General features: G+C 29.7%; 2 protein-coding genes across 2 annotated transcripts in view; one reads left to right on the top strand and one right to left on the bottom strand.

Annotated features, from left to right (window-relative positions):
• The window catches only part of LOC107436811 (LRP2-binding protein), a 145,520-nt gene that overhangs the window by 53,455 nt on the left and 65,544 nt on the right, over positions 1-26,521 (bottom strand). The window lies entirely within an intron of this gene.
• Positions 19,493-26,521, top strand: part of LOC107437267 (synaptic vesicular amine transporter-like) — a 44,130-nt gene continuing 37,101 nt past the window's right edge. Inside the window, exon 1 of the mRNA XM_043044129.2 lies at positions 19,493-19,645. Within this exon, the coding sequence (XP_042900063.1) occupies positions 19,516-19,645 (130 nt within the window). The 5' untranslated portion in view covers positions 19,493-19,515. The remainder of the gene's footprint in view (positions 19,646-26,521) is intronic.

Here is a 26,521-nt window from a genome sequence, read left to right on the forward strand (position 1 = left end):
GATTAATTGTATTCAGTATCATTCGGCGTGACGCTATTCCTTAGGACCAACTAACTCATGATAGTCAAAATTTACAGCAATAAAGCAATTTTCTCCAGTATTCATCATCTTCAAGGGATCGTAAAAAATCTTTTTCCACAGTATCTGCCGTAAAACTGCACAGTATAAATACAGTTTTATCAGGTACCAATTATACTAGTATGGGTATCTCTATACATTATTATATTTGCTATCAATTAAAACTGCATTAATTACCGTAAAATAATTTTAAATTATTCAGTTTTGTAGAAACACCTTTTAAAAGCATAACTATAAACAAATAAAGGATTCAGATAATTTTAGGAATACTAATTTGGTGACGTAGACCATACATGCTATAACGTTCACATTGATAATTTAGTTTTTCTGAGGCAACGACGCATAAATAATTAATTATCAAAGGACGTTCAATAAACCGCTTTTCTTATAGTGAGAGCTATAAGCTAGAAAATATAACGAATCTTTGAAATAGTTGAGGGGGTAAAAAAGAACAGAACTGTCTATAGTTAAATTTAAAACAATGTCTAATGCTAAACTAATCATAAAATTCCATTTCTCAAACGTCTCTTCAGAATGATTTAACCGAAATTTTTAAGCGAATTTTAGGAACGAGGACTACCCCTTTCCTTCACTGTCCGAATTTCAGGACGCTAGTGCAAACGATTCTGTATTTATAAGAGAAGCACACACACAGACACGCACTCAAATTCTTCATCTTTCATTTCATTATTATAAATTACAACCCTTCAATCTCCTTAACCTCTGAGGAGAAGAATAACGAAAAATCATTCCGTAGTGGGTTTCTACATCATAAAAGAAGGGACCGAGGGTGTGCGGTATTGGTCCTCGTTAAACTGTTCTATCGTAAAGTGCACAACTTCACGTGCAGGTCGTCGAGCTACTGAAGTGGTAGTGCCGTCCACTCTGCAGAGGATCAAAATTGTGTTGGCATGTCTTCGGATCATCCTCAGGGATGTTTCCCAGATCGTCGCCAATAGCCCATTGTGTAGCTCTAGTGTGACATAAATAAACTACAACTACAACATCATAAAAGATTTTTATGTTCTAATTTAATGTTTCGGGCTCATAGGCCCAAATTTAATCGGCTGTTAAACTCATATAATTGCTAATGAATCTTTTTTTTTTTTTTTTTTTTTTTTTTTNTCTATTTTGGTAGTGCTCTTTTTTTACGTTTTTCTGGGGCTTTTTCTTTCGGTGCTAATTTTCTCGGTGCTCTTCTCCCGCCGGTTAATTTAAATAACTAAGCTTGAAATTTGCTAAATAATTTATGAGTTGCAAAAGTAAAAAAGAAAATATTTTATCTTTAAATTTTCTTTCTCTTGAAACTTTACAACAGATTACGTTCGCTATTTATAATTTAGAATCTGTTTTTATACAATTTTAAAATAAAGTTTTGTAAATTTGTAAGAGCAACGTGACTCTAGAAAGTATGGAGCTATAAAACAGTGTACTATATTTGATTAGTCAGAGTTAACGCTTTTAATGTAATGATTTATTGATCAATATAGGCTTCAAACAGAACAGTCCTTAACGATAACTGGTTAATATTATCAAAAAACAATTCGATTTGATTGTTTGATCCAGAAACACTTCAACTCGTGGCTTCTAACTCTCTTTAAATTCCCGTTATCCTTCTTATCCTTTTTTTTTCTTCCTTTTTATCTTAACGACTCCCCTAACACTTCATCTATTTACAGATTTTTATTTTTCTGTTTCCTTCATCCAAGCTTCATCCTTTTTCTGAAGAAAGAGATAGCCGTCCTCACATAGTAATGATCAAGAGTGACGTCATCCTCCGGAAGTCGGTCATCCGGAAACGGGGCACTTTTCCTGATGAAAAGGGCAGCCATCTTGGAACGGAAGTGGAGAGTGGGGTGCCTTTAACCCTTGTTAGGAAGGGATCATTTAACACCCACGATGGAAAAGTGTCCAAAGAAGAATGATTTTTACCTTGTCGGTTTCAAAAACCTAGATATCTATGTTCTTATTGACTTCTGAAACGAATATTAATTCGATTTGCAAAACAATTTTAAGCCATTAGGATTTAATCCTATGTTTTGTTAAAAGCTGGATCAAATATGAATTTTGATTTACAAAACAACTCCAAGCCATCAGAATTTAATTCTACGTTTATTATTGAATGCTGGAACGAACATTAATTTGGTTTAGAAAAAAAGTCTAAGCCATCAGGATTTAATTGTATGTTTCTTATTGAATGCTGGAACGAATATGAATGTTGATGTAGAAAAAAATTCCAAGCCTTCAGGATTTAATTCTACGTTTATTATTAAATGCTGGAACGAACATTAATTTTGATTTAGAAAAAAAATCTAAGCCATCAGGATTTAATTGTATGTTTCTTATTGAATGCTGGAACGAATATGAATGTTGATGTAGAAAAAAATTCCAAGCCTTCAGGATTCAACTCTACGTTTATTATTGAATGCTGGAGCAAACATTAATTTTGATTTAGAAAGCAATTATAAGCGTTCAGGATTTAATTCTATGTTTTTATTGGATGCAGGAAAGAGCATTATTTGTGATTTAAGTAAACAGTTCTAAGCCTCTAGAATTTAATTGTATGTTTTTATTGAATGCTGGAACGAGCATGAATTTCGTTTTAAAAAACAAATCCTAGTCTTCAGGATTTAATTTCATGGTGTTTCAGAATGTTGGAACGAATATTAAATACGATTTAGGAAATGATTCTAAACCTTTAGGGTTTATTTTCGAGTTCGTATTGAATGCTGGTACGAATATCAGTTTCGGTTTAGAAAACAATTCTAAGCCTTCAGGATTTAATTCTTATAATTCTGTTCTTACTGAAGACCAGACCAATTATTAACTTCCATTTCAATTTTTTTTTCAAAATTCAAAATTTAAACCACGGTAATTTATTTAAACTGACACCATTATAAAGGCAGCAGTAAATTTGAACCACAGTAGTATGCGTTCAAATAAGCACCATTTTAAAAGACGCACGAAATTTAAACTAAGTAAATTTACATATTTTCTCAGACACCTGCAAAAAATGTAAAAACGAAGTCGGTAAACTATTTGCTTCTTCTAACGATTCGAATTCACAACAACACAAAATGATATGCATTATTTCGCAATTTCAATGACAAGCAGCTTTTTTTTTTAAAAAAAAATAAGCACATATTTTTATTTAATTAAACGAATGACAATTTAATGACAGAATGGATCTATTTAAGAAAAATTTCCAATAAAATATTTAGTTTATTATATAATGATTTTCATTACTTTTTTAACCTTCATTTTTATTAGTAATGTACGTGCATTTTATAAAGTTTATACGAATTTATTAAAATTTCTTGACTGTTCTGCTCCGCTTTAATTATCAGTAGAATTGATTACAAAAATGAAGGTAAAGTTTCACTTAAATATATTATTTACAAAAGTTTAATGCTATGCATAACGATATAAGAATGACGATATAATAATAACGATATAACGATATATCACAACATGCATGTAATTATAATGATATTTGATTTATAATGTAGTAATATGATTATGCAGTCAATTTATTTAAAATAACTTGATAATTACATCGGGGTAAAGCTATTCCGTTGTAATTTTACTACATGCGTTGCAATGTTTGTTTTTACTAAATATCGACTCGTTGTAATGTTTCGTGGCTAAATTCAAATCGTTAAAGCGTTTTTTTTCTTCTAAATCTTGTCTCATTGTAATGTTTGACCAAATCTCGACTCGTTGCCTAATGACTACTCGTTATAAAAAAATTTTTGACTAAATATCGACTCGTTGTATTGTTTCTCGCCTATATCTCGATCTTTTCACACTTAGGTTTTTCAAATAAGTAATATATATTTTTTTTAATTTAGCGCAGCTTTAATACAACTCTAACTGCGAATAAACATTTTTTTAAAAATTTTGTTGCCTTTTTCAAATTTATTATTTGAGGTAATTCTTTTTAGTTAATACCATGCAGAATATTAAGTAATTAAAATGCAAGAAAAAGAAGAAAAGAAGTCATGTTATAACTTGGTTTCTACATAGCTTATATTACATTCAATATATTTACAATCAAAACAAAAATATCATATTTTTTTGAAATAATTTTGAATATTTCTGTTTGAAGTTCAAGCTTTTCCCATCACCATAGCTTTTGATATTTTTAATTTATAATGAATTAATAAATATTATTCGGAAAATATCTTAGAAGCATTATTTCAAAAGTTTTTTTTAAAATTGAAATTCTAATATCAAATCATTTAGTTCAAAACTATGCAATATACTTCGCACTCTTACTATATATAATTGGAATCATTGTTAAAGATGAAGTAAAAAATATACACATTAGAGGATGCAAAATATTCTTTAGACGGGGAAAAACAAAAAATATTTTCCTAATCTGACAAATTTCTATTCAGCTAAAGTGGGATCGAAAACATCAAATATTCTTTGTCTGCTGGCGTAATTGCTTTTTTATTTGTTTCTGGTAATAATTTTCCATTTCCTCTTTATTTTCTGTAATAGGCAAATTGTTTCTGATCCCAAATTTCTCAAAAGTGATTCAGCAAATTTTAATAACGCTAAGTTTCCTTTCTCTATTAAGAATTTTCGTACCTTATTGTGCATACTTTTTTTAAACTTCATTTTAAACTAGAAATAAGTAATTATTGTGATGATTATGGAATTTGCTGCAATTTTATTTAGTATTGTTTCACTTATTGCTTATTATAATTTTACTTCTTATTACTTCACTTTTTGTTATTTCACTTATGACTTATTACAATTTTATTTATTATTATTTCACTTATTACTTATTATAATTTTAATTATTACTTATTATTATTATTATTTTTTCGATACTTTTTGATAATTATAAAACCTCAATCATGTTAATTTTGATGAATTGAATGGATAAGGGATTTTTATTTTTATAAAAGGAAAAGTTAATAAAATATTAGTTAGTGTATTTTTATTAATCATGTTTTTCTTATAGCTCTTTGAAAAATAAGCTCCAAAATGCAAAGATGTTTACAGAGCTATGATTTTTATGCTTGTTAGTTACAATAGCAATAACCACTCCATTAAAAAGAAAAAAGATTTTTTTGGATTTTTGAAAATGGATGAGAAAATGGATGGCTAACAGCAATTTGAAAAATAGTATCTCAACACTCAGAAAAAAAGCATGGTCTAATCTACCAGAATATGATAAAATTTACTATGGCTCTATGAAAACACTAAAAATCTTGGTAATTTCGTCCGAAGCACGTTGGTAATAGTTTTGGTTAAATGAACAATAAAATATGGTTTTATAATTTGCGATAAAATTTGGTAATTTTATTATGGTAATTTTTATCATGATACCATAAAGCAGCGGTCCCAAAATAGTGCACCGCGAAACCCTATAGTACCATGAAAAGGTAACAAGGGTTCCCAAATGTGGGACTTTTTTTCCAGTTATGATTTTCAAAACCTGTTATTAAACTTATATCCGATTAATTGCTCATTATGTACCGAATATTTTTGTTATTTTTATGAAAATATTTAATCAAATTGTTTGTAAAGAAAAAAAAATCAAAAAAAAAAATCAAATAACAATATATTGAATGATTAATGGAAAGGTGACATTAATATTTTGAATAGAATAAAAATAACCAAATTCAACACTGAAGAAATATGTCTTTCGAATAACCATTTTCAGTGTTTATTTACTCCCTTATTCGTTTTTATTTCAATTAAAATCAAATTTTAGCTTATGTATATTCAGTTTATACCCATACTAAAATCAAATTGGAAATCTATATGCCGCTCCAAACTTGTAAGTTTAACGGTCTGACATGATAGTTTTGATAAAATGATACCTTAAAACATTTCCATTTTTATTCATTCATTAAATGTTTTTTAAATAATTAATAAAATTTCAATCATTAAATATTTCCATTTATTTATTAAGTCACGTCAAAAGATACCAAGGGGGGGGGGAGATGAAAAAAGGGTTCCACCAAAATCGTCATTTAGAATTCGGTCGATCATTTACAATTCCATAGCCGAACAATTGCGAACTACTGCCGTAGAGCATGGCATAAAAACCCTTTATTCAATTAAATGTACTTTTCAGTTTTTTTTTATTAAATGTGTGTTAATAAAAACTATAATTTCGAAAACCAGAATTTCCGGTAAACCGTAATCATATGGAAGAAAAATTACCGAATGAATGCTTTATATACTATAGATTTTGGGTTCGAAATCGAGAGAAAAATGCTCGTTTACTGCCAACAGGATTCGAACCAATAAGCTCCAGGTTCGCGTTAGAACTCTTTAACCACCATAGTTACACCCCAGTCCAGGAAGAGTTAGGAAGATTTATATTTTGGCTCCGCGAGGATACATGAAGACATACATTCCATTTGCTTAAAAAAAATTCAAGATACGGCGAAGTAAGTTAAAAGGGAAAGCAAAATTACCGATCTTCTGACTAAGCTCTTGGGACATTTTCCAAATTGTAACCCATCGCACAATTGAGATTGGAAATTTTATAGTGTAAACACTGTTAAAAATTTATCGAAACAAATAGTTGAATAATAATTTATTTAATTGTTATTATACCATATTGAAACAAAATAAGCAAATAACCATAAAAAAGACGATAATCTACTGTGAATTGTGAGAAATACCGTTTATTAACTGCTTTCACCAAGTACAGTTAAACGACCAGAATTTTATCGCACCAACTAAGAACCTTATGAAGACACTTACACACTACAACCTTACACTGCACTACACTACAACCTTATGAAGACACTTAGTTCCTTGCAACTGTGTTCATATTATAGACGACAGGGATAATGTGTTGGTTTCATGACCGGCAGGACTAGGTTCGAGTCTCAGCGTTGACGCCACAATAATTCTTCTTTTCCCTTCAGCAAGTGAAGAGGTGTCCTGCCTTCTCCAATGCCTATTACCTAGCAAAAAGCCTGGCTCTTATGCCCAGTTAAATTTCTTTTTTTTTTACGGTTTTGAAACCATACTAGTTCTAAATGGTTTAAAAACCATATAACTTTGTATTCACGACCTTGCAGCTATATTAGTAATAAACGGTTTCAAAACCGTTAAAGTAAAAAATGTTCTTTGCCGTAAACTTTACGGCTAAACGGATGGACAGACTGCTGCCGGTTATTTTACCATAATTTTAGAATGAAAATTCTAACAGCGTATATTTTATTTCGGATGTCTTGAGTACAAGAACATTTTGAACAGATTGGCCATACGAATATTTTGAATACTTTGAACGTACGCATATTACGAATATATTGAATATATGTATAATAGCAATGAATTGAATATGCACACCATTCCAACTTATTGAATAAACGATTCGAATCCGCTGAATATACGAATTAACACTACTTTAAACTCATACTACCTTAATGACGAGCACGCAATTGATAAAAAAATCATTTACCATTTGATACATAGTAAATTATTCTAAGGAGCTCAGAATTCCAATGCATTGAATATACGAATCGAATCTGCTGAATATACGAATTAACACTTTTTTGAAGTCTTACTTCCTTAATAACGATTACGCAATTGATGAAAAAAAACATTTACCATTTGATACATAGTAAATTATTCCAAGGAGCCCAGAATTTCAATGTATTGAATATACGAGTCGAATCTGCTGAATATCCGAATTAACACTGCTTTGAACTCATACTACCTTATTAACGAGCACACAATTGATAAAAAAATCATTTACCATTTGATACATAGTAAATTATTCTAAGGAGCTCAGAATTCCAATGTATTGAATATACGAATCGAATCTGCTGAATATACGAATTAACACTACTTTGAAGTCTTACTACCTTAATAACGAGTAAGCAATTGATGAAAAAAAAACATTTACCATTTGATACATAGTAAATTATTCCAAGGAGCCCAGAATTCCAGTGTATTGAATATACGAATCGAATCCGCTGAATATACGAATTAACACTACTTTGAACTCATACTACCTTAATAACGATTACGCAATTGATAAAAAAAACATTTACCATTTGATACACAGTAAATTATTCCATGGAGCTCAGAATTCAATCCAATTCAATTTAATTGATAAGAAATCGTAAGAAATGTTCCATAAATAACCGATTTGAGATCAAAAGAAATCTAAAGGAATTCCTTTAGCGTCAAATGAGTCGTTTGAAGAGGCGATTTAATTTCCTAAATTGAAATCCGAAACGAAAGCCCATTGACACAAACTTCATTTATCAGGAATTGAATCTCAAGAGCGAAATTTACTCCATTTGACTGATGACAAAAGAATTTTAAAAGGACTTTCTGATCATTACACCCTGCATAACTCCTTTGTTAGTAGAACATTATTATTAACAAGTTAATCAGTACTCGTAAAAAAGAACTAATATTTTACATCTCTTTTTGATTTCAACAATTTTCAATATATTTTTTTTCAATCATGTAATTAGCGAAATAAATTAGCGAAAAAATTCCTTTAAAATGTATTGAATTATTAATTTTTTTCTTTAATTCAAAAGCATCCATAAACAATAAAGAACTCCCATTTTATTTTAAATAATATTATTTAAAATTAATCTCATATTAATATCAATTAAAATGTAATTTTCAAAAATATTATTTTAAGTAACATAAAAATGAAATTTACAATAAAATTATTTTAAATAATATTTAAACGAAATTTTAAAAAAAAAATTTGTTTGGTCAAGACGGTTTTTTTTCTTTCTTCACACAGCTAAAGTTTTTTTTAAATATAAATCCAGGATGCTAAATATTATCTGATATTCAAATATTTCATATCTATTAAGCATCATTTATGTATGATTAAAAATTATATGCATGTCATTTAGATGCACTTGTTGCATTTACAGATACACTTGTTAAGCAATGTTTGACATTGCATCTTTTTGCATGATACATAATTCTAAAATATTTAAATAATTTCTAAAATGCATATAGATAGGTTACCAAATATTTATTTTAAATTTAAGAAAAATGTAATCGATTTAAAAGCATGTCATTTACAAAGAAATCCAAACTCATAAATAAGTCTTACTCCATGCCTACACTTTAAAAAACTCCGAATCAAATTACGGCAAAAAGTACCGGCTCTCAGGGTGCCGGTAATTTTTACCGTAAAGTTAATTTTTTTCCAGTATATGTTACGGAACAAAAATCTGATAAAACGTAATTTTACAGTAATAATTACGGTAGAATTTCTACTCACTCTAATTAAATAAATATTACCGTAAGAATTACGGTATAATATTTTAAAGTAAAAATGGACTTTACTAACAAAGTGCAGATACTTTAGACAGTAATTTATTCATTCCGAATGTTTCAAGTGTACTTGAAATTCTAATAAAGATAAATATTTTTTAAATTACATATTAATAGAATTATAAATTTGTTAGAAGCAATATTAATGTAAAATAAATTAAATGGATTTTACGATGAAAGGGTTTTTGCGGTAAAATGGATTTTATAGTTGATGCACTCAAAGTGCCGGTACTTTATACCGTAATTTGATCAGAAATTTTTCATAATGCACTCGAAATTCTAAAATAAAAAATTATATTACAAATTAATTGAATGACAAAAATTTTTTCAAACTACATTAATATAAAATAAACGAAATGCGTTTATGGTAAAATGGATTTTGCAGATCATGCACCTAAAGCACCTGTACCTTATACCGTAATTTGATCCGCAATTTTTTACAGTGTACTAGAAATACTAAAATAAAAGCATATTATTAGATTTACAAAAATTTATTGGAAATAATATTTATGTTAAATAATTGGCTATAAAGAATGCTATTAACATGTATATTGAAACTGATTAAATATTACTGATTAATTAACTGATAAATATTACTGATTAAATAAGCTGATTAAAAATTATTTATGAATAGATTCTTGGAAAGTTCTATTTCGAAATAAAATGACATGCACGTTGTTTACAAGGAAATAAAAACTCGTTAAATATTTTAATTAATTTAGTTTTTCCTAAAATAATTCGTAAATTTAAAATATATAAATATTTCTTATATTACACATTAAAAGATTTCTAAAAAATGTATTTTTAGTAATAGAATATAATAAACTAGATTTATGTTATTTACTTTCTGTTATTGCCTAAAATTTATTAAATTTTGTCTTAAAGTTTGATTTTCCTTGTATACTTTATAATGCAAAAATATATAAATATTTTTCATATATTTTTCATAAATATCATATAAATATTTTATATTGATAGATTTACAAATATTGAATGTAAATAGTAAGAAAAAAAATTAACTAAAAGCGTGTCGGAAATCAAAAATTGTTAATTCACTGTTTGATCATAAAATTTACAATACTCTAAAATCAAATAACAAAAAATCATTATTAGTGTAATATTACACGATTATCAATATAATAATCATAACATTTATTGCATTAAATGAAATTAATGGAATTTCATAAGGTTTAAATGAATAAAACTGTGTTTTTTTTCTATGCAAACGCTTTTTATAAGATTTTTTCTTTGAGGAAATGTAGTAATGTTAACATTTTAAAATTTTTGTGACGCTGAGAAACGTTTATCGTAAAATTAGTAAATGTTGGAAATAAGTTGGAATATATATCTGCATATTGAAAACTGAAGCAGAAAACGCTGATTAAAAAGAGGAGAAACGTATAATTTGATTGAAAAAATCGCTATCATATAGATATTAAAGCTGAAACGTATGATCAAATTGATAAATACAGCAAACACATAAATAAATAATTAAATAGAATATGTTTCTATTTTCCATTTTGCCTTCTTCAGGTAAAAGTGAAACCTATAGGTTCCTGCATATAGGTGTCCTAGAGGTCTTTTCTTTTATTTCGTATTTTTTATTTAGTTTCACAATCACTCGATTTGCTACATTGTGTTTATGATTGAGTTTGCGTTTGGCGCAGTGTAATGGCTACAGAATTTTCTTTTATCAAACTCAAGATTAAAACAAATAAAAAAATTTTTAAAATAAAAAACTGTTTATGAGTGTCAATGAAAAATTCAAGGCGAAAACACTTTTTTTTTCTATATCAAGTGTTTTGTAAAAGATAACAATATTTGAATGCAAAGTGTTCCGAAATTTACATATACGAAATAAATTGACTTTAAAAATTCCGAAATTTACATTCCATTTTTATTTTAAGAACTAATATTAAAAATTAAATCATGCATCGAAGAGGGGGGGGGGAAATAAAACAAAAACGTTATCGAAATATGGTGAATTTCTAAAAATTCAAGGAGAAAGTAAAACTTTTTCAAATTGTTAGACAGCCCAATATAATTTTGAGTAATTGAAAAGTTATTATTCTACAAGTTATTACTATTACGAAAGTTATTATTCTATTTCCTAAATGAAGATTTGATAGATTTTAGAAGCGTTTTTGTTTTTAATTCACTTGCATATTAATTTCTAACCCCAAATGCGTATAATTTTGACTTCATCTTTGTCGATATTTCGGAATTTTTATATATTTAAGGGTGCTTGTTAGGAAATAGGTCATGAAATTTTGAAGTCTAAACCTCCAGGACTCCCGTGAGCCATATGGATTGTGAACTATTGGTCATAGCTCGCAATTTTGATGTTACTAGTAATACTTTGCTCTGAGCCACGATGGTTCTGTTATTATAGACACTGAGCAGTCACTGAAAAGAACTGAGTTTCAATTCTCAGTAACGGCTTGAAGCCCTCACTGCTTCGGATCCAATGATACAAGATTGTCTGGTATGTAATGCTTCTTGTGCGCATTGCTGACTACATCACAACAATCATATCGTTGGTCGCAAAATCATGTTGCCTTAACCTCCTTTAACTCCTTGGCTCACAACGGGCCTTACTTTTTAGCCTGTGTACTGCAAGTGATACTAGATAGGTTTATTATTAAAAAAAGGTTGTAGAACAAATTTCACATTCTATTTTGCTTTTGAACCTTATTATCTTTGCAATTTGAAAACTTTTTCAGTTTTTTCTTCAATGTAGCAATACAAATAATAAAACTTGCTTTAATCTTTTTAAAATTAGGACTCTCCTGCTTAAAAGTTTCCTCTTAATCGTCATATATGTACCAAGCGAATTTCGATTGATTTTTTAATGTCTCTAATAAAAGTAAAATTCGATTTCGTTCATATTAAATTGCATTATGAAGTATTTTTATCTCTAATTTTACGTCAAGAAAATAATGCAAATTTGACTTTCATTTCAAATTACCTTAAAAAAATATTTTATTCACTTAAATCTTTACATTGATGACTTTATTAAAAAGACTACAATTATTCCCATCATGTTGAATATAACGCTGACATTTTTTTTAAACAAGATGTACTTAGATTATTTAATTAATGAACTCCGTTGAAAGCTCAAATCGAAGTTGATGAAGTTTAATGCATCAGACGATAATACTATTACGACCAGTAATGTATTCGCATTCTTCTTTAATAAATTAATTCTGACTTTCCCCTAAAATGGAACAAGCATCAAGCAATTATTTAAAGACGTGAAATTTCATTTAAAGACTTATACTTTAATGCTTTGTCATAGAAATAACGTTTCTTAGGAAATAATGTGCGATTTTTATTCCTTGGGAAAACGGGTGTTATTTTTCCTGTCCGCATACTTTTCAACTAGATCAACTTAAACACCATAAGAAATAAAGAGATCCAAGAGTCATAAAATATCAGGCTAACATAAGTATTAATAAAAAAGGAGCACGAAAGCATCAAAGGAAAAAAAAAGCAGACGATAATTTTGGAACTTCTTGTATTTGACTGTTTTCTTGACTGATCTTCTTCTTTTAATTTCTTATGTTTTTACATGATGTTAATTTTAAAGTATTTTTGTGTTCTTTTTATGATTAAATAATTCTTAATTCCTGTCTTGGTGATGATTTTAATAAATACTGGAGAAAGAAAAAATTTTGTGGTGTCTAAAGAAGGCTGGAATTGAGAACAAGTGATTGGACGAGAAGAGAACAAACATCAAGTGATGCGTTTTTTTAAACTCATGACTTAAAATGTTCTGGCGTTTATAAAAGCCTATCCAGGACAAAATATTAAAAAAACATTTGGCAAATGTATAATTAGTGACGGCAATAATTCGATCACAATTTTCTTTCTTTTGTAATTAATCGCTATTTTTTTTTTGAATTTTTTTGGAAAAAAAACTTATAATTGTTGTGAGTTTGTAACTCTTATTTCTGATTGTTATTTTAAGTTTTGCTCATAATTTTTCTATGAACTATACTCTGTTTATGAAAATGGCGCAAACAGTTAATGATGAAAAGCTACATTTTTGAGAAAATAAAAGGTATTTATATCTTAATTTTTAATAAAAGCTCGTCCAAATGTGCATTTGCTTGGAATAGTAAAAATTTTAAATTATTTATTGATTTGAATAGCTTTCTTTCAGGTAAAAAAAATGTCACCAAATTGGTTTTTCCTAAAGTGAAATACTTTTCTTCGATAAAATTATTTATTAGCTCTAAAGCTTTGATACTGCTTACTAATAGATGGTATTATATTTACAGTTCTGATTGGAAAAAATTAAAAAATTCAACATTAAAGAGTTATTTACGCTATTTTTATTATACTTACTGAAATTAAATTCCAATTTTACTGGGACAGACTCGAACGCCTTCATAGCCATAAGACAAACAGAATATACTTTCATCGCTAAATAATATACTTTTTTAATCTACCATACCCCATAATAGTCTTGATTTGCTCTATCTCATTCTTGCTCTATCTTATTCTATCTCTATCTTATTCTATCTCAAATCTCTCTTCTTTTTTTTTTTTTTTAACCGAAAGCTTTCGGTTTTCGGTCATTTCGGGTTTTCGATTTTTGGCAATCATTGAAACGATTATTTTGAAAATTTTCCTTCTTGCGATACTGTTTAAGATTCTGCAAACGATCGACTTGAAGGAGCTGTTTTAGGCTGAATAATTTTCCCTTCGATAATTTTCAATCTTTAACAAGTATAATAAATGATGACAGGAATAAGAAAATAACACTAGCAATTTATTTTACACTTTTTGGAACAGCAACAAAAAACATGATGCCATTCACCACAAAACAAATATGTATATACAGAAGGTTGAAAATTAAATCAAAGAGTGAACATAGAGGACGCTACAGACTTATGACGATTCAAATAGTTGATTTTTAACTTGTTAATGTAAGATATTTTTTTCCGAGTGCCCACCTGGGTAGATATTTCGTCCAATTCAGGCTTATTAGGGCAGATTTGTTGGCCACTCTTTAAGGGGCACCACATTAGGTAGGCCAACGTTGTTCCCACAAAAAGGACAGATAATACAGAGAATGAAAGAACATCCATGCCGATAAAAAAAAACACTGTTATCAAAACCTGCAAATTTATTACTAAGTATGGCTTCACTGAAATCACCGAAAACTGTTTAATTGCTGGAGGAGACAGAGATTAGAACTCTTTAAATTTGATAACGTTTTCGTACTTTTCCTCACTTGAATGCTAATTTAAGACCCCACTGAAATTTTGACAGTGGTTTTAAAAATATACATTCTGAGTGATAATTATACAACATCCTGTTTTTAAAATTTCAAAGTCAAGGTTTTTGGGTTGTTTATTATTTTAACTCGTTTAAAAACTTTCTGTTTTACGTTTATGTAAAATTAAAACATGCACGATTATCAAAATCATACGAATAATTACACAGGTTGGTTGGACAGTAAACATCAGAACTGGGCCGAAGGGATACAACGATTAAAAGAAACTATTCCTCGGTATTGATTCGCTAAATTTCGACATCGTTCTTGTTTTTCCCTCACTTATAATTTGCAACCATTGTCGAGTATCCTCAACGATTCTAAAAACATATAGTAAGGTGACCATTATGGAATACACTGTTTAACTGGAAAAAATGCTTCTTTTTGTATCTACCTTTTATATCCAAGTAAACTTTTAATTTCTTACGCAAAACATTGTTTAAAACAAGTTTTTTTCCACCATTTCTTAATTGACATACTTTTAATCGACATACTTTTGAAAGAATAGTTTCTTCGAAAAAATGTTTTTAGATTTAAATTTATTCGTTAGATTTGAATTTAATGGATTTTTATGGAATTAAATTATTGGAACAAGAGATGTAACTTTTTTGATTATCAAAATAATGAAACCAATTACAAACAAAAATTTTGAATTTAAAAATATGTAGCTTTAATTTCAAAAAGAAGTTAAAAAAAATAAAATTTTTAACCACTCTCCAACGTTACATCTCTTTGAAACTACAGATAATATTCGAAATCGTTTGCATTCCACACATCGGCGCGGAAGAAAATGTCACGACAACTCAACTTAACTCTACATAAGCATTTTTTTTTATTCCGAACTGTTTCTTTGAACATGCGGTGGGAAAAAACAATAACATTTTAAACATTCCATTTGAAGAAAAAAATATCAATTTAAATGAAAAAGAGAGCCTAGATTTAAATGAACTCCTATTGCATAGCAACACTGTACTGGAATCTTACAAACGCGTTTGGTATTCACGAATCCAGAGAAAGATTTAATGGAATCGAATGGCACTGTGATTCTCGATAAGCATTGGTTGTCAAGGGCTCTTAAAGAATTCCAGAAGAAATGCGTGCAAATATTCTTTTTAGATCAACTGATAATAGTACAATCGTTTGTATATCTTCAGGGATTTATGTAATTAACCATTAACAGTATATTATGTTATCATATCCAACATTAACATATTTTGTTTTGAGTGAGAAATTACTGTTAAAAATATTGTTTGATAATAGAATAAAATAAAACTTATTTCAAATGGCTAAATACAAAAGTCCATCTGTTTTGCTAGACAATAAATAGAATCACTTATAATTAGGGAAAAATAAAAATTAAAAAAAATTTTCTAGTAGATTAAAAAATAAAAAAATAATTCTGTTTCATCGGACGAAAAACGGAATTACTAATAATGGAGAAAAATAAAGATTTTAAATAATAATTTTCTTTTTTTTAGTGGAACTTTTTTTTTTAAAGGAAAAATTAATCTTTTTTTTAGATCAAAAATGGAATTACTAAGTAAAAAGAAAAAATAATTCTGTTCCTGTCGACGTGCGGAACATTACTTTCGAAAGGCATTTGGGGAATTTTGATGGTGATGGAAGTTAATTTCGAAACTTCGCCATCCGATCATCAATTTTCGTATGACAAAATCAGAATTATTTTCGCGAATTTAGTGAGATTCAACAGACGTAGTTATATTTAGTCATTATTATTAGTTTATTTTATCATCATTATTATTTTATTATTATTTTATTTTATCATCATTATTATTTTATTATTGTTTTATTTTATTGTCATTATTATTTTATCACCATTATTATTTTATTATTATTATTTTATTTTATTATCATTATTATTTTATTATCATTATCATTTTATTATTAATATTTTATTTCATTATTATTATTTTATTTTTTTAATCATAAACAGTTAGGGAAGTCCGTTGAAATTTCGATTGGCGATATAATTGTGAAAAAATTTACTAGCATAATTTTTTTTATAATACAACAGTCGTTGAACAGCAGACCCAGTTTTTTTGTCTTACGACTACTAATGTTCAACTCAGTAGCCTTGTAATTTTGAACCCAATCCAGAAGACAATTGAACTCCTGGATCAAGTATTGGGAGAAATTTGCCTTCGTGGAGAGCTTTTTGATGGAACTAACCCGCATTTGCGTTACATGGAAAGGTAGACCATGAGAACCTTCCACGGTTTGCCTTCCATGGCAAAGGGACTCTGATCCATGATCCGTCTACCACTGAGGATATTTCACGTCAGCACTATGGTCGGTGCAAGCCGGATGCAGAATTCGTATAGACCAGCCATCGCCGGGATTCGAACCCGATTCACCTCATTGGAAAGTGAACACTCTATCCCTTGAGTACAATTTAAGAAAAACTCGTAACTTGTATTGCCATCAGACACAGAACTTCAATTGAAATTTTAGCAATCTAAATATAACTAGTCAGAAAGTGGCCGATATTTCCATTGATTTCTATTTCTATTTGACAATAAATGACGATAGATATTTCTTGCAGTGTTAGCGAAACGAGTGAAGCGTATTTTCATATCATGAACCAAGCTCCAGTTAAAAATTGATTACTCGTACTCTAACTAGTTGAAATGTGGATGTAATTTCGGAAGGCGAAAAATTATTTTTGAGCAGACCTAGTATCCATTCGAATGTTTATTGTTATCAGCTTATTGTTGAAATTAGATCACTTTAGCCAGTAGAAAAGTAGTCGAAATTTCTATGGACTATAACTCCCATTCGCCGAAAATATAACAAAAAAATTTTGGTTATAGTTGCAAGAAATAAAATTAAACCTGAATTGTCGCCATGCAATTTGTTTGAAACCTGCATTGCAGTTACAATTTGAGCTTTTTAGATAATCTGTTTTCTTATAATACGAAAGTTAATTCTATATTTAGCGATCAAGGAATGATTAAAATTTGAAATGTCATACAGCACATAGCATAAGATAAGATCTCAGTTCTCATACTAAATTTCCGAATTTTGATTGAATATTGTTGATAATAAAGCGATGATGTCAGCATATACTGGTCATTAAAAATTGGAAGTTATAGGACTAATAGGGGCCCTACGATAGGGCGTCATCTAGCGTAGAACTGCAGTTAAAATTTGAATATTCTAACTAATCTTGAAATTGTCAGAATTTCGAATGACGATGAATTTGGTTGGCGATAAAATAACGATAAATTTAATTTGTATAGGTCAAAAAATAACTGAACTCGGTTTAAACATATATATATACTAACACTCTTTTTGCAAAAGCATATTTCATAGCTTTTTATATTTTATAACCAGCATTGAAAAGCCGATCCAATTCTGATCTTACGACTATTAATGTCCGACCCTTTAACCTTGTAATTTTAAATCCATCCCAGAAGACAAGGGAACTTCCTGGATTAAGCATTGGGACAAACTAACCTAAGTGGAGAACTTTTTCATGGAACTAACCTGCATTTGCGTTACAAGGAGAGTTACATCCGTCTGCCACTGAGGATATTTTACGTCAGCACTGCTGTCGGTGCGAGCCGTATCAACCAACTACCGCTGAGATTCGAATCTTCGTCACCTCATCTGGGTTATCCTCTACATGTTGTCAGGCATTAAGTCTTAGTTGTAGTGATTTTTAATGTATGCTTATAGCAAGTAAAATTACAAACTACTTCGTAACAAAAGTAAATATTTTTGGCACCTTAAACACTTTTTATAAAATTTATTGCATCCTTTTTAACCTAGACTTGTAGTGAGTTGTTTAATCCTTTTTAACCCGAGATAACTAAATATTTATCAAGTAATCTCCCGGATTTTTCATGAGATTTGGAATTGCAAACTTTGACACGCATCTCCTAATACATATCTCTTAATTGACTCTTAATAAATTTTAACAAAAATTTAAAAGTCTTTCCCTCGATCTATTCCAGTTGAATTTGCATAATTAGCGAAAACATAAATATAAGCGAGTTTTTAATTTATAGTATAAGGTAAAATTAACGGTCGCCATTGGACACAGGTCAACTAAATATAACAAATGATGGTGAAAAAAATGCATGTGAATCGCCACCTGATGGGCACTTTTTCTTCCGAAAATGCACACCAAGTACGTTTAATTATTATTTTTTTTTTATTAAATATACAATTAATTTTAATATTTTATAATTTCTGAAAATAACTTTAATTAGAAATGAGCATTGGCCGGCATGGCCTGGTTGACAGGGTGGTTAAATCTGTTGGGTCACAAAGTTCTCCATGTTTCCATAACAAATTATACCTCTGGGGGTACTGAATAGGAGATTGATCGTTCTCTAGTTCAGGTCAAAATTACGTTCCATGGTAAATAAAAATATGAATGGGTCCGCGCTATAAACGGGCGTGACTTTTGGGAGTGTCAGAAATGGAATTCTTGGCAATAGATGGCGCCACTGGAAAACAAGAGCAATCACACCTCTTGCCTTAATGGCTTACGATAACAACAGCAACAGAAATGAACATTGTAATGTTTAGCCTAATTTGAGAAATGCTTTAAAAGAAATACCTTGCCTAATTAATATCAGCAACTTTTAAATGGTTAAAAATTTAGAATTTTTAAAAAAAGTGGCCACACGTTATAAAAAGGCCTTTGTTAAAAGTACTACTGGCCAATATAAAAATTTCCTAATTTTGTCTTAAAATTGGTATTCCATGTTTCGAATGGCTTAGTTAAGTTTGTTTATTTTTCTGGGATTCATTAAAATTGCGATTTTTTTCGATGGATTTTTATTTTTCTCTTTTTTTGCAGCAGCTAACTGATAACGCACATCAAAATGACGCAAGACATGACAGAAAGTAATTGCATTCTGGACTTCATGACGAAATTCAGAGGTTCCCGACGTTTGGTTCTACTCATTGTAGCTGTAGCACTGCTATTGGATAACATGCTACTGAGCTCTGTTGGTAAGATAAATGTAGCTGTGCATTTGTTGCTATAAATATACCACGTAAATGTCTAGTAATACCATAAACTTCAACAGTATTGCAGTAAAAATCAAGAAGGTTTTTTAGCTCATCAAGCCATAATATTAATTTCAGACAGCAACAATTTTGTAAATCAACAATGCTTAAGCTCATCAAGCCATAAAATTATTTTCAGACATCAAAAACTTTGTCAATTAACAATGTTTTTGCTCATCAAGCCATAAAATATTTTTCAGACAGTCACCGTTTTGTAAATTAGCGAAGTTTTTTTTAGCTCTTCAATCCATTAGGTCATAAAATTATTTTCAGTAAGTCACTTTGTCAAATATTCAAGTGTGCCATATAAATTATAGAAACGACCAACGTATGTGATTAAATTAGGCCAGTTGACCTTCATCAATCCATCATTTGCTCATATCTTCTGATTGTTGAAATAGTAATACATTTCACCTTCTTACTTTTATTGATATTGACAATCAATGGATACATTAATGTACGATTAAATAAAAGGTACCTTGGAAGGAACTTATCTGGTATATCAGGAATAATGTATTAATAACTTTCGAAAACGGTCTTCTTTGTAAAGCTTACCCGTATTCGCATGAGTACTTCGGTGACGCAGTTGGACGCTCACCCTGTTGGGGAAGAGCTGAGAATCGTGAGTTCTATCCTTGAAAATGACAAAACAACTGCGACGTGCTTACGCAGCAAGGGACACGTAAACTCTATAGTGGCTGAAAGTCCTCTAGTTTGTTGTGGTGTTGGAGAAAGGGGTATAAGCTCAGGTACTGTCCAAGTCATCTGACTAGGATCAAGGTTATGTGACATTCCTACCATGACCATTAAAAGATAGAGCCCTGAGAATTGAGCCGGGTGCTTTGCCATGGTTGGGTGAGTATGTCCCCGTAATTGCGTGGTGTAGTCAGGAAACAGCGAAAACCCTTTATAGTTAGCACAATGGCTATCATGGGGTCAGTTTGTCTTAAATGTAACTGGTGGAATAGGCTCAAGCAATTCTACCAAGATTAATTGTAATGATATAACTAATAATAGAAAATAGTCTAGATAATGTTAAGACACGGTTCCCAGCAGATCACCGAAGTCAAGCATCACTGGCTGTGGTCAGTGTGCCGGTGGGTGACCACCTGGATCAGTCTGCGTAGGGAACGAGGGTGGGCGGTATGGGTCCTCGTTAAACTGTTCTACCGTAAAGTGGTCGATTTCGCAAGTGGGGCGTCGGGCTACCAAAGCGGAAGTGCCATCCGCTTTGCAAAGGATCAAAATTGTGATGGCATGTCCTCGGATCATCCTCAGGGATGCTTCCCAGACCGTCATCAATAGCCCATTGTGCAGCTTTAGTGCGACGTAAATGAACTACAACAACAAACAACTAATAAAAAATAAACAAAATAGAAAAAACGAAACAATCACTTGGGTAACTTCGTAAAACCGAATACGTATTTGCGATTTTAGTAGATATAGGTGATCTAACGTAAAATATAATATTATTTAGATATTGCAATATCGATATTTTAAGTATTCTTACGATGTATCGTAAATAATAATCTCTACATAAATAACGAGTACGATAATGTCGTGAATATCATCTATAATGGTATTTATAAAATGCCATATTATCGAGTTTGATTATGATTAATGTAATAAGTATTATGGCCACCTAGAATAATAATTACTTTAGAAAATTTTTGATTATGGTAATTTTTGACTATCATATGATTTGGTCTCGAGCATTATCATTATGCCAAATGATACTGAATATATTTTATATTTATTATGATAGGATGAATTTCTAAAAACACGTTTCGCTAAAAACAATCAACATTTCTATTTTTAAAAATACAAAAAGCCTTTGTAAACCAATTTTTTAATATTTGAAAATTTTCTCTTGCTCCGCATTATCTAAGGTTATAAAAATTTGTGAAAATTGAGAATTGTTCAAATATTTTATAATTTTTACCTAGCAGAAAAAAAAAATCTCACCAAATAAAGTGATTTTAAAAAATTCTTAGTAACTTTTAAAATATTTAAGCTATTTGCTCGTTCTAAAAACTTGATAATTCCATAAGACAACATGGTATGAGTTTAAAATTAGAGAGAACTTTGTCTCAAGTGTAAGTGGCTTTTTATTTTCCTCGGCGAAAAATCTTCGAAAAATACTGTTAAGCAATTTTTAAGATGAATCTCTGAATTTTTTTGATAGTTTTTTTAAGTTGACTTCGGAAAAACAGAAACTGGAGAAGATTAAAATTATTTTTAATTTGTTTATCGATTTCTATCGAAATAAAAAATATGCTTTTCGATTTTGGGAACTTTGCGGTTAGCCGGGCGCAAGTAAAAAGTCGCCATAAAATGTAGATCTCCGCCAATTTTTTATTTTATTTTTTAGAGTTATAACAAATTTTTTAAATTTTTTTTGGTTGGTTGATACGAATTCCGTACCCGGCTCGAACTGACCACTGTGCTGACTTAAAATAACTGTAGTAGTATATGGATCTTGGGTTAGAGTCCCTTATCCATCAGGCTAACAATGGGATCTTTTCGTGGTATTCGTTTCCATGTAACGCATATGCTGGTTAGTTACATTAAAAAGTCATCCGCGAAGGCTATTTTCTTCCCATACTTGATCCAAGTTTTCCCTTGTCTTCTGGATTAGGTTCAAAATTACAGGGCTATGGAGTTGAACATCAGTAGTTGTAAATCCAGACTTGGATCAGATGTTCAACGACGGTTTTTAAAATAAAAAATAATAATAGTCTTCTTTAAAAAAATTAAATAAAATAAAAAATAAGTTAAAAAAATAAGAGAATTATTAACCCGACTAACCGGAAAATAGCGCATTTTGCAAATCTTTCATATTTTATCACTTAACAAATTATTTCATTTGTTAAGAAGACGCTCCCACGATAATCAGATCGATAGTGCCGTGAATATCGTAGGTATTATTAATTATTGATTTTAATATTACTGATAAATTTTATTCGGGGGACTAAAATACTTTACGATTTATTTAAGAAATTAAATCAGGAAACAATTGAAATGTATCGCAGAATATTGATATTTTTTGAGATTCCTATTTCAGTTGACTATTCAATATTTTTTTTTCCTATTCTCTATTTCCTACATACACAAAAAAAGAAAAAAAATGTCTTATGTCTTGGATATAAATCCATTACTTTCGCCTTAAATTCACAGAAATCTTTGAAGTAAAAATAAAACATTTTCCCAGCATGAATTATGAAAAATATTTTCAAAAGAACTTAAAAAGGAAGCATTTGATTAATTGTTCATAAAACTTAAAATTGAAGCATAAGGGATTAATGTGTTGGGTAAATAATTGGATCCACGAAATAATGGCAGCGATTTGTAACATTTTCACTGGAAAATCTAATTTTAGATTATTTCCGACAAAACATATTTAATGAGATTTAAAATAAAACATATCGCGTTTTTGTTGAAAAATTTAATTTTCCATGTTGGGTGAAAAACTATGTAAATTTTAAACTTATAGCTTTTTTAAATTAATAAAAGTAATTTAGAAATCCAGCATTATCTATATATAACAACTAATTGTATTGTACTTGTTTTGAAATATATTAAAATATAGCTTAGTTGTCTCTTTGTATAATGAATGGAAAGGGGTCCTGAAAAGTTGTCTTTAAGTAGAGTGCGTCTTTAAGAGTACGCCATACCATGGGAGAAATTTTTCATCGCAAATTTTCCTTGACCTCCAAAACTAATTTAAAATAATAGAAAAAGGCAGTTTAGAGAAACTTAGAGCATGAAATTTCGATTGCTGAAAAACATTTTTTCAAATTATAAAAATGAAACCAAATTATTGGTAGAGAAGTTCTCCATTGCGTATTATCCTAACTTCTCATAATTTATTTCCAATTTGATATTCTGTCCAACAATGGACTGATAGTAAAGACACAGTTCTCAGTAGAGCACCGAAGTCAAGATGCGGTCAGTAAGCGGGTGGGTGAGCACTTTGATAAGTCTACGTAGGGACCTAGAGTGCACGGTATCGGTCCTCGTTAAACTGTTCTGCCGTAAAGTGCCTAACTTCGAGCTCTGGTTGTCAGGCTACCAAGGCAGGGGAGCTATCCCTTCTGCATAGGATCAAAATTGCGATGACAGGTCTTCGGTCATCCTCGGGGATGTTTCAAAGACCGTCGCCAATAGCCCATTGTGCAACTGTAGTGTGACGTAAATAAAGTACCTACCTTCCATTTTGTTGTTTAAAAAATTTCTTTTCAGTTTTTGAAACTTCACTGCTTATTCTAGGTCTGTCTGAACTCATTTTTTCTATACGTTTAAATTTTAAATTAGTAATTGAGGTGAAAGACAATTTGTGATGAAAGGTTTCTCCCCTGGTATGGCTTCCTCTTAAGAGGATTCACTTCTCTTGACCGAACTCAACCGTTGAAGGAATGGAGACAAAGTAAAAATGTCTAAATACACCGTTAATCTTTTTTTTTAAATATTTACACATAAAATGATTTTATTCCGCGGTATCTTTCAAATTCATGCGAAATACAAGATCGTCTTCCAATTACAATTTGAGATATAAAGCGGGCGATATTTTAGTTTCTCTATTAATTTTTCTTCCTGACAAAATTTTAACTGAACAATTCAGCAATCAGCAATTATCTTAAGTTAAATAATAATGACTTTCGAATCATATTACTCCATACATATCAATAATGTGTACAATTATAGCCAAAGTTACAGTCACAGTTATGTGCTTGTCGATGCGTAAATGATAAATGGCCATAAACTGTCAGGTAAAATGTCATTCGAGTAATATAAGAGTTTTCTCAAGACGAATCTATATAGAGTAGAAATTCCATCAATTTTCATACTAATGCTGCCTTATTGATCAATTAATAAGTATAAGTCAAAATAGAATCAAATATAAGAAATAATTGTGCTATCAAAGCGCCATTTTTTCAACCCCGAATGCGTTTTATTTTAATAATGGTTCGAAGTCAGGAACAAAACATCCATATTTGTAATATTAAATAAGTAATTAATCTGCCTTTTGCACTCACTTTTAGAAATTTAAAGCGTGTTGAACCGTAAGAATAAATTAATAAGAATATTAATTCAATTAATAAAACAGAGTAGAATCAAATAATAGGCTTAACTGAAATAACCAATAGAAAGGCTAATAATTTTAAAATCATATGCATGAATTTGATTTTAAAAATAGTTCGAAGTCAGGAATTAAACATCCTTATTTGTATTACTAATCGAGAAATAATTATACCTAATGCACAAGCTTTAAGAAATTTAGAGCTTGTTGAGTCATAAAACCAATGGATAGTATCTTAAACCAATTAATTAGTTTAAGTCAGAATTAAGAATGTTTTAGAATAAATAGTATCAATTATTAGGCTTAACTAAAATAACCGATAAAAGCGCCATCTTTCTTTACCACTGAATGCATTTTATTTAATAATATTTCAAAATCGACAGTAGGACATCCTTGCTTAGATTACGAAACAAGTAACAATTCTATCAAAGGCACATTACTTAAGGAAATTTAGAACGAAATGAATTTACAATAATATTAATATCCTTCCGCTCTCATTTTTCCAAAGGCTAAGTAAAGAAACTATTCAAATTATTAGAGAGAATTAAACATAAAATCTTAAAATGTTTTTTTGACGAAAAGATTTTTGAGAGCTTGCTATTTACCTTGAAAATTGATTTACAGTATTTTTCAAAGTTTTCGCTCAGAAAGATAAAAAATAAAGTCATACTTAAATACTTGAAGCAAAGCTATAATTTTAAACTATATATACCATCTTTTCTTAAAAAAATTAAGAAATTGCGACAACCTTAGTAAAGCTGCTTACCTTATTATTATACTTCTTAAAATTGATTACACTATAATATGATTCAATTTAACGGAAGCAGGATTCAATTTAACAGCTTGCAGAAAATTTGCAAAATAATGTGATTCAATTTAACGAAAACATAGTTCAATTTAACATCATATTAAGCTTGCGGAAAATTTTCCCCATAATATGACTCAAAGTGACGAGATTAAGGTTTCATGTTAAACCAATTTTACGAGAGTTTATTAGACTCACTAATGTGCGCTTATAGTAAATGATAAATTTACAATAAGTTTTAATTAATTTTTGTACTCTTAGACAATTCTATATTTCTTGAAACGTTTATAGCCATTAAAAGGAAAACAGGTTTCAAATGAATCGAATCGAAAAGAAAGTTTCGAATTCAATTGTGATACGAAAGTTTTATAGATCTTATATAGTAACGTTGAAATATTTATAGCCATTAAAAGAAAAAAGGGTTTCAAATGAATCGAATCGAAAAGTGGGTTTCGATTTCAATCGTGACACAAAGTTTTATAGATCTTATATAGTGACGTTGAAACGTTTATAACCATTAAAAGAAAAAAGAGTCTCAAATGAATCGAATCGGCAACAGGATTTCGAATTCAATCGTGACACGAAAGTTTTATAGATCCTGTATGGTAACGTTGAAATATTTATAGCCATTAAAAGAAAAAAGGGTCTCAAATGAATCGAATCGGCAAGAGGGATTCGAATTCAATCGTGACGCGAAAGTTTTATAGATCCTGTATGGGAACGTTGAAATATTTATAGCCATTAAAAGAAAAAAGGGGTTCAAATGAATCGAATCGGCAAGAGGGATTCGAATTCAATCGTGACGCGAAAGTTTTATAGATCCTGTATGGTAACGTTGAAATATTTATAGCCATTAAAAGAACAAAGGGTCTCAAATGAATCGAATCGGCAAGAGGGTTTCGAATTCTATCGTGACACGAAAGTTTTATAGATC

This window comes from Parasteatoda tepidariorum, chromosome 10 (genome assembly GCF_043381705.1).
Source record: "Parasteatoda tepidariorum isolate YZ-2023 chromosome 10, CAS_Ptep_4.0, whole genome shotgun sequence".
Taxonomy (NCBI): Eukaryota; Metazoa; Arthropoda; class Arachnida; order Araneae; family Theridiidae; genus Parasteatoda; species Parasteatoda tepidariorum.